Genomic DNA, 9,951 nt, shown 5'->3' with positions numbered 1-9,951 from the left:
CTTTCCACTTGGTCAGTGGACGAAGAGACAAAAAATATTTTCCAGAATGTCCATGTTGCAGCCTGGTTACAACACTGTTGCCTCTCCAGGGCCATCTCATGTTTTGCTGATGACCACTTTTACTGAAAGCCAGTTAAAAGAGATTGTTTTGCTATGCTTACTTAAGTAGTAACAACCCAAATTTCAGGCTTCTTTTTTAACTTTATGAGTCATACAGTGCAAAAAGGCAACAAAACAACTCAGAAGTCTTGCTGGCTTTTCCTCCATGGATAAAGGAAGTAAAAAAGAGAAAAAAATAGTGAGATGAAGCACCTGTTGAGACTAGAAAAGTGTAAGAAAAATGGTTAAGGGACTTCAATAAAAGTAATCATGAATTCATGGGTGTTCGTATGAATCATTCCTAATTTCCTGCCAGAGAGATTTGGTTTCACTTAATTACAAAACAAAATGATGAAAGAAGAAGGCCAATTCACAAGCATATATATCGTACATTTATTTGTTTTTACTTTTTCCTCACACAGCCCTTTGTTTCCATCATAGCTATTGATGGGCACTGAATGAGAGAAAACTCTGGCAGCATTAGATAGACTATTTGCAAAGCACATGAAAAACCCATCACAGCTAGAAAGAAGAAAACAGATGTAGCTTCTCTCTAGGTAGCTGGAGAGAAGCAACAGCCACAACTCTTACTACCTGTGGTGAAAGAATAAACAATACCAACTCCAGACCACAAAGTGCAGCCAAAAGAGTCTAGCTTTAATTGAGAGAATCAGGGTAGAAAATGGCCAGATACAACTAAATGTTTGAAAAGCAGGCTCAGGAGAAATAATAATGTGAGAGGGTTGCTAACACCACTGACACAAACAATCCTTTCTACTGCACTCTGCAAAAGAATAAATAGGAAAAGGAGTGGGGAGGAGTAGAGAAGGTATGGGCTTATGTGTCAGAGAGCTTATATTGATGGAATTTTAATTGTAGTTCTGTATACCACACTGTGGTGTTTTGGCTTCCCACTCTGTCATATAACTTCAACACACTTTAATATATGTTGTACCTAAGTCCTGCCAAATCATAAAAATGAAAAGATACCTTTCATCAAGGCATGTGCCTGTAACCAACCCTTTGATGATCCTTGTAGGTCCCGTCCAACTCAGAATATTCTGTGATTCTGTGCTGAAAAGTTGTAACTAATAAACTGAACAAAGTGCCAGCTCCCTGGAATGCTGCATTTCTTGAGGGCACAAGCTTTTGGAGCAGATGATACTTTCCCTAGTCCAGATACAAATAGCATATCTCATACTATGTAGCAAGAATGCCTATATTACTTTGTCATGGAATTTTTTTCCATAATACAATTGATAACCATGCAAATGGTGTGTATTTCCTTTAGTTCTATGAAGCACAAAGCAAAACAAACTGAATGGTGTTCTTATAAAACGAACACATGGAGTATAAAGAATTTTACAGTCAGTTTTCAGATCAGCGCCATGAAACACATATGGCCTTAAGAACTGCCCTTTACTCTTAGCTGTCCATCACTCAAATGGGATAACTTAATATTGTTTTCCAAGGCTCCAAAGCCCATTAATGCAGAGACAAACCTCTATGAGATGATATGCTCAGAAATTATCATAATAAATGCCCAATTAACTAAATACAACTACAAACTTTTCCATGGGGACACCAGCTAACTTGTATTATATAATATAGCTTGTAATATAGCTTGTATTGCTATTTCACACTTCAAGTTATTCAAAGAAAGGAGGTCATCAAGTATTTATTTAGGTTGGGATGTCAATGCATACACACACAGAGACACCACACTTGCTCCTCTTCCTCCTCCTCTGAGGGAATCAAGGGATTATTCTGGAATAATAAAACACTAGCAACTACTTTACAGACCATAACAAGGACAGTTGGAATGGAAGGAGCTAAAAGGTAGAGGTACATCCTTCCAACAAAAGTCCCTAGCGGTACAGTGAAGAAGAGGATGCCTACTGAGAACTTCAGAATAAGGTCACACATTGCTCAATTGTCTTGTCAATACATTGACATTTAATGACTCTGGGTACTTATTTTAGCCTTGCAAACATTACAGTTATATTACTCACATGAAATTTTACCCAAATGCTTAAATGCTGTTTGATTTTTTTTAGGCTAAACTTCTAATTTAACTAAAACATGAAGAATCAGAACTAAAAAAAAATGGATAATTAGGATAATTACAGCAAACAAAGAGGGCTGAGTAGCATATGAGATGGAGGCACTGAACAAGGATTATTTAAGTTTCTCATGAGCAATGTTCTCATACCTCCACGTGACTACTGTCAGATGATGCATACTGGGCTCTAGGCAGTCAGATCCAATAACAATTAAAACAAGCAACGGAAAACGATTCTGCCCTTAGCATCCTGGGCTGGTGGGGGAGTGGTCTGCTAGAAAAATATTCCACAAAACAGCACATAACATTGAGCTTACTAAACAAAGTCACCGAACAGAAAATTATTGATTTCGAAGGGTGTTGAGATTACTCATATTTCCTCTCCACTGGTCAGAATCTATTAAAGTTAAAGAGATGTTCAAGAAATGCCGAGCTCCATGCACATGGTAAAACAGTTGAAAAAAATCAGTAACGTGTATTTTGAAGTTACTGTACAAGCTGAGGATTACTGGTTACTAAAATACTGAAGATAGTTTAACAAGCGTAGGTAGGACCAGTTCAGCACCAACATTTTTAGCACTAAACAAAAAAACCTAAAGAACTTACCCTGTAGCCAAGACATATGCACACATTGCTAAATTCCCAGGACTTTTCAGAGCTCACTCCCTCCTCAGGATTGCCTCAGCCTAGATGTTTTCACCAGCCACTCCAGCCTCGGCCCAGCCCGGCCACAATCAGATGCTGTTGCTGAAGCCAGAGGTACTGAATGTGACTGCCTGGAAAAGGGCTCAGCTCTTACATTAGAAGAGTTTTATCCATTGTTTTGCTGTCCCATATATACAATGTATTAGAGACAGGAAGCAAAGAAGAGCCAGCAGGTTACACTGGCTGGAATACTGGTTCTGCACAGCTCTGATGGGGAGGAGAATGAGAGGCAGCAGCTGGGACTATGCCAAGAACCAAACTGAGGGAGCTACAGCATCCTGATCTGCTCCTGCCCTGACCATGAGCATGCAACACAGCACAGCTTCTGTCCCTTGGACATGTGTGTGCAACACAGCACAGCTTCTGTCCCTTGGGCATGTGTGTGCAACACAGCACAGCTTCTGTCCCTTGGGCATGTGTGTGCAACACAGCACAGCTTCTGTCCCTTGGGCATGTGTGTGCAACACAGCACAGCTTCTGTCCCTTGGGCATGTGTGTGCAACACAGCACAGCTTCTGTCCCTTGGACATGGGTGTGCAACACAGCACAGCTTCTGTCCCTTGGGCATGTGTGTGCAACACAGCACAGCTTCTGTCCCTTGGACATGCTCTGCACCACAGTACACATAACTGCACATCGAGCTGTTTGCTTGTTGCCTGCCTAGGAGGGGCAAGCAACAAGTATGTGCATTTCCCAAGTTCTTCTGCTTCTGATTGTCTTCCATGCTTTTTTCTATTATCCTGCTCAAATAGGAAATGCTTTCCCTTCAACTGTGTTGCTCCATTTGGAAAGAAAATGAAGACAGGTTAGACACACAAGTTTATGTTTTTCTCTTATGTTTGTAGGACCATCTTGGGATGCCCAAGGTTACACATTACAAACGTACACATATGTAATCATGAATCACTGAAGAGAAAGTACACACTGGAATGTTTTATTAAGAACACTCATTGCAGAATCCTTTTCCTCAAGTCACTCATAGTCAAGATCCAATGTTTTTTAACCACTTCTCCAGCACAAGTGTGAGGCACGACTTCAAGTAGAGGCCGAGTTAACACATCTAGTTCACTGTTAAGGTAAATCGTTTATGTCAATCATCCACCATTCACGCCGTTTGCCGGCACGCCCAGGATCCGGCACCGAGCTGGTTTTCAGGGCTGTTCGGAGGTGCCTGCGCTCCCGCCGCGCCTGCCCAAGGCCCCGCACGCCACGGCAGTCCCCGCCGCCCCCCCGCATCCGCACACCCACATCCTCCTCCTCCCTCGGAGGGCGGGCGGCAGCTCGCAAGGTGTGTCCCAGGTGCCCGGCTATATCAGGCGGCGCGGCGGCGGCGCGGCGGCCCCATGGCGGCGCCGGCCATGGCCGAGCCGCGCTCCAAGCGGCCGCGGGTGACGCTGCCCGCCTGCCCCGCGCACCGCCCGCTGCCCGGCAGCCGCGTCCGCCACGGCTTCCCGCCCGCCGTGGAGGAGGCGCTCTGCGGCGTCACCGGCGCCCAGCTGGAGCTGCACTACTGCCTGCAGGCGCTGGTAAGGCGGCGGACCGCGCACGGCCGCGGGAGAGCACGGCGGGCGGCGTGTGCCCCCATCGCCCTGCGCCGGCAGCCACCGGCGGAGGGGAGAGGAGGTGCCAGAGTCCGGCTGAGGAGGGTTTAGGGTCGGGCAGGGACGGCACAGTGGTGCATGTGTCCTGACCCAGAGGGTTTGGAGGCTCTCCGGTCTCCCCAGCCCGCCGGCGGCAGCGCTCCTGCCAAAGGCGCGCCGCGGACGCTGCGCCCGCACGGCCACGAACCAACGCGGAAGGTCCGTAACGCGCGGGCTATGAAACCAACGAGCCCTCCTGTGTTTTGGGTAATTAATTCACAGAGGGCCTTTTTCCCGGGGAAAAGGGACAGGAACAGGGACTGCTAACAGCTTTGGAGTATAACGCTTGAGTGGGTTTTTCCCCAAACTTTGGTGAATAGTTGCGTGTGGTTAACTATAGTCTGAGAACATCGTGGATGGCTTAGGGTTTCTTACTCCACAGGCATGAACTTCGGACATGAAATCATAAAAGGTATCACTGATACCATGTCAAATTCATGCCCGAATTATATCTGGCTATATATCAAGTGTTAAGGCAAACATTTAAGAGACATTAAAATTTAAAAATCTAAATTATCAATGCTGTAACTTCTGATGGCAAGCATCCACGGGGAAACAAAACAAACTATATTCAGAGTATCCACAAGATCTTTCAATTGAGTTTGGTATCAAGTATAAGTTCAATGAAAATTTAAGTATACAGTAAAACATGTTAAACTTGTGGAATAAAAAGTTGTAGTGATTAACAGCTGGATGGGATGGAGGAAATTCAGTTAGAAATTGACTGTGGGTAAATCAAACCTAGAAATGTGAACATCCTAAATAGTGAATGATTGACATTAAAGATTTACCTTAACAGTTAAGCAGATGTGTTAACTTGAACTCCACTTCAAGTTTGTGCTGCACACTTTCACCAAAGAACTGCTTATAAAACATTCAGTCTTGGCTGTGCTGTCAACAGAAACAGGAATGAGTGACCTGAGGAAAAGGTTTCTGCAAATAAAGCAATGAATGTTCTTAATAAACCATTCCAGTATGTGCTTTCTTCTCAATGGTTTATGGTTGCGTGCATCTATGTTTGTCACAGGTTTAGGTTACCCCAAGAAGGCCCTGAAAATATAAGAGAAAAACATAAACTTGTGTGTCTAACATGTCTTCATTTTCTTTCTAAACATAGGTGAAATGAAAGTATTTCTTATTTAAGCAGGATAATAGAGGAAAGCAGGGAAGACAATCAGAAGCAGAAGAACTTGGGAAATGCACATACTTGTTGCTTGCCCCTCCTAGGCAGGCAACAAGCCAACAGCTCGATGTGCAGTTATGTGTGCTGTGTTGCACACCCATGTCCAAGGGACAGAAGCTGTGCTGTGTTGCACACCCATGTCCAAGAGACAGAAGCTGTGCTGTGTTGCACCCATGTCCAAGGGACAGAAGCTGTGCTGTGTTGCACACCCATGTCCAAGGGACAGAAGCTGTGCTGTGTTGCACACCCATGTCCAAGGGACAAAAGCTGTGCTGTGTTGCATGCTCATGGTCAGGGCAGCAGCAGATCAGGATGCTGTAGCTCCCTCAGTTTGGTTCTTGGCATAGTCCCGGCTGCTGCCTCTCATTCTCCTCCCCATCAGAGCTGTGAAGAACCAGTGTTCCAGCCAGTGTAACCTGCTGGCTCTCCTTTGCTATCTGCCTGTAATACTTCTCTTTATGAGACAGCCATACCATGGATAAAATATTCCAAACATAAGAGCTATTAGATCTGTTAGATGGTTAAATATGGCAGTGGTTTAAGTTGTTACTTTCCCATACAGAACAGAACAAGGCCAGCAGAGGATTTAGGGTTGTAATACTTCTGAAATTAAAGAATGGCCTGGGTTGGAAAGAACCTTAAAGATCATCAGGTTGCAAACCCCCTGCCATGTGCAGGGACACCTTTCCCAGGACCAGGCTGCTCAGAGCCAACTTGTCTGGGCAACCTGTTCTGGTGCCTCACCATCATCACAGTGAAGAGTTTCTTCCAAATACCTAATGCAAACCTGCTCTTTCAGTTTTAAGCCATTCCCCCTTGTCCTATCCCTGCATGCTGTAGTAAAAACTCCCTCTCCATCTTTCTTATAGGCTCCCATAAGGTACTGGAAGGGTACAAGTAGGTCACCAGAGCCTTCTCTTTTCCAGGCTGAACAAACCCAATTCTCTCAGGCTTTCCTCACAGGAAGGGTGCTCTATCCCTCTGATAACTTTGTGTCCCTCCTCTGGACATGCTCCAACAGATTTATGTTCTTCCTGAGATGCCTTTCCAGGCACGAGTTATATCTTATATTGAAGGTGTATAGGTCAGTAGCAGTATCCATTATTTTGGAATACCACTATCCCTAATAAAACTGAGACACAGATGTAAAGTTGTGTAACTAAATAAACTATTTAGTGCAATACAACATTTGTATTTGCCTCATCTTTCTCATACCTTTGAAAGCTAACTTTTGACTGGAATGCAGGCCTGCAGGGATAAATTTTATGTTCCCTGTTCTGGGAGTATGTTTAAAAATCAAAACAAAAACCCTCCACAAAACACAATTACAAAACAGACATATGCTAACTACTCATAAAATATTCTGAAGATCTCTTAACTGCTACTGCAAGAGCAACATCATTACTACAGTTGCCTGACCAATATTAAAGGATAGAAGGAGTTCTAGTAGAAGTATAGATTTTTAATTTCATACTCTAACTACTCACTTCATTTATTGTAGAAATCAGATCAAAGTCTCCAAAGTGGTTGTGAACAAAACACCTTCCATTGGAAGGGTCTCCCAAGTTCTGTTAAGGCCACATTCTGCTGCAGGTGAGTCCCATGTCTGGCAAATCTTAACACACTTGTTTTGTGTGCTTAGGGTGAATATTTTGATCAGTCACATGTGGCTCTACCAAATATTTCGAAGTTCTTCCTGCATCAGGCTCTGGAAGAGAGAAAAGCCGCAGAGGCCTTGATGAAGTATCAGCAGGAAAGAGGAGGCCATTACTGCTCTAAAACCATCCAGGTGGGTAATAGCCAACAAATTTTTAAGCACTGTGTTCCATTTAACTTACTGAATTATGTTGTTGGCACTTGAGGTCTCTGCATTCACCTACTATTAGATTTCCAGATATAATTTATCTGGCACACTTGTGTACACGGTTTTGTTCTTGATTGTGATGCCTAGAAACTGTCAGACATACAGTCCTAACTCTATGGGGTTGCTTTCCAGCCCAAAAGAATATGGACACTGTTCCCCTTTTCTTTTACTCAGCTGGACACTGCTGTTTCCAGTATGCTGTAATGGATTTTGAGTCCTTAAATTGTGCTGAAACAGCCCACTTGTCTCCTTCACACTGAACCTAAGTGGAAGCTTAGACATGACTAGCACTTATGAAGAGTGGTAAGGAAGGAGAACCATCCAGCTTGGGTCAGTAGTTAATTTCCTGAATTACACCTCATGACAGAATTTGAACTGTCTAAGATCTAACTTGGGCTTGCAAAGGTACAAAGGAATAACTCAAATGTTTTCAGGAAAAAAATAACCTACCTCATTTTTTTAAGACCAAGAGGCTGCTTCTCCTCTACCAAATTAGTTAATACAGAATGTTCCTCTGTTGTCCATCATAGCAGTTAAGCTGTAGAAAGTAAAAAGACTTTCTTAAGTAAAAAAAGTAAAAAATCTTTCTTAATACTCAGTTTGCATCAAGGAGGAGCTTAGGACTTCCAGTACTTAAAGGGGGCCTACAGGAAAGAAGGAGAAGAGCTCTTTGTCAGGGAATGCAGTGTTAAGATGAGGGATAACAATTTTTAACTGAAAGAGGGTAGATATTTAGGCTAGATATTAGGAAGTCCCTCTTCACTGTGAGGGTGGTGACACACTAGAAAAATTTGCCCAAAGTAGTAGAAAATGCCCCATTCCTGGGAGTGTTCAGGGCCAGGTTGGGTGGGCCTTTGAGCAGCCTGGTCTAGTGGAATATGGCAGAGGGTTGGGACAAGATGATTTTAAGGTCCTTTCCAACCCCAGCAATTCTATGATTGGGTTTCCTGGTGTAAGAACCCTCTTCAGGCATAGCTGCTGCTATGTAATTCTGTTCCTTGAAGAAGTGCTTGGAGTCTGCCACTTGTGTTTAAAGCCTGAAAAAAACAATAGATACACCAAACTGGAAGCAATTGTTGCAAAATCCTAGTACAACTTTTTAGAGCACCAGGTTAAGTTGCAGGAATCCATTGATGAATACAGATCCATGAGTTGTTCTTTTGAGTAAATACAATTCTGTCTTTGTTTTCAGAAACCAAACTGTGATTATGCAGTCGGTCTGATGAAAGCCCTGGAACTAGCAATGGTACAATGGAAAACTATGCTACGGTATTTTGAAGAGCTTTATGCCCTGAGTGTTGAAAATGCAGACCCTCATAGTGCAAGCACTATCAAGAAACAATTTATTGGGCCCAAAATCCAGAAGATCAAGCTGATGGGAGATCTGCTGACCAATGCTCGCAGGCTTGACTGTTCCCAGGATGGCAGAAATAGTCTTGGGGATTACTTTATGGACCGGCTGCAGAAAGAGTTCAGGACCAGCATAGAGCCAGAGTCCAGTGATCACTGCAGCCCCTGCCCGCCTCTCCAGCAGTGCACAGGAGCTGCAGAAGGTCTGAAGCGACCCCAGAGAGAATGCTCCCAGCACAGAAATGGCATAGGGCCAATATATGCAACCATACACTGCACCACCATGCTGCCACAGTGTAATGATGGCACAGGAGCAAAGGTGAAGCAGGGCTGGGAGGGCCTTTAATGCTCAGGCTGCTGCAGCTACAGGGCAGCTCCTCAGGCAGACCTGTCCCAAGGGTGGGCCTGGGACCAAAACTCAGGAGACATGATGCTCCATCCCTCCTCCTGCTTTACACCCCATCCCCTCATCCTGTGCCGAGTCACAGCTCAAAATCTAGCCCGTACCACTGTTTGCTTTAAATGATAGCAAGGTTGCCAGCTAGATTGTCACATTTATCTATGCAATTCTTCCTAGAAGCCAAAAGTTCTTAAGATTCTTCTTTCTCTTAAATGATTAATAGGATCAGTTGGTGCAAATTATTTTAAGAAGATATATATAAATTATATTAAAACAAATAAAAAAGCAATCAGTGCATCTTTAATGCAAGGAAACTTTTACATGGCAGAAAATCCAAATATTTAGTTTTATAATACTGAATATTTTATTTTACTATTTGGTATTTTAAATTACTAACAAGTATAGTAACATAATGAACTTTTTTAAAAGACCTGTTCAAAAACAATGGGTTTTTTGTCTTATTTCTATCATAGCAGCAATTTAAAGTAGTTTAATGCATTTACTGATCAGCTGTTTCTAGTGGTATACTTCAGGATGAAGGATGCAAACATTTCTTTAACAGCGGGAATAAGAAAATGTGCTGATTTCTCTATAGTTATTGCCTAGTTGGCTTTTCTCATCTTCAGAAAGCAGATGAGAGAGAAATTA

At 43.3% G+C, this 9,951-nt stretch overlaps 1 protein-coding gene across 1 annotated transcript; it reads left to right on the top strand.

Moving 5' to 3' along the window:
- Positions 1–4,209: 4,209 nt before the first annotated feature.
- Positions 4,210–9,249, top strand: LOC311154995 (ferritin light chain-like; the record flags this gene model as incomplete). Its single annotated transcript, XM_084207877.1, has 3 exons — positions 4,210–4,392; positions 7,332–7,478; positions 8,746–9,249. 3 exons carry the CDS (start codon positions 4,210–4,212, stop codon positions 9,247–9,249), a joined length of 834 nt encoding a protein of 277 aa, XP_084064003.1.
- Between the last annotated feature and the right edge of the window lie 702 nt (positions 9,250–9,951).

This window comes from Fringilla coelebs, assembly GCF_963513975.1.
Source record: "Fringilla coelebs genome assembly, chromosome: 6".
Lineage (NCBI taxonomy): Eukaryota > Metazoa > Chordata > Aves > Passeriformes > Fringillidae > Fringilla > Fringilla coelebs.
Note: the sequence above shows the minus strand (reverse complement) of the source record. Positions and strands in the feature narration are given on the sequence as shown.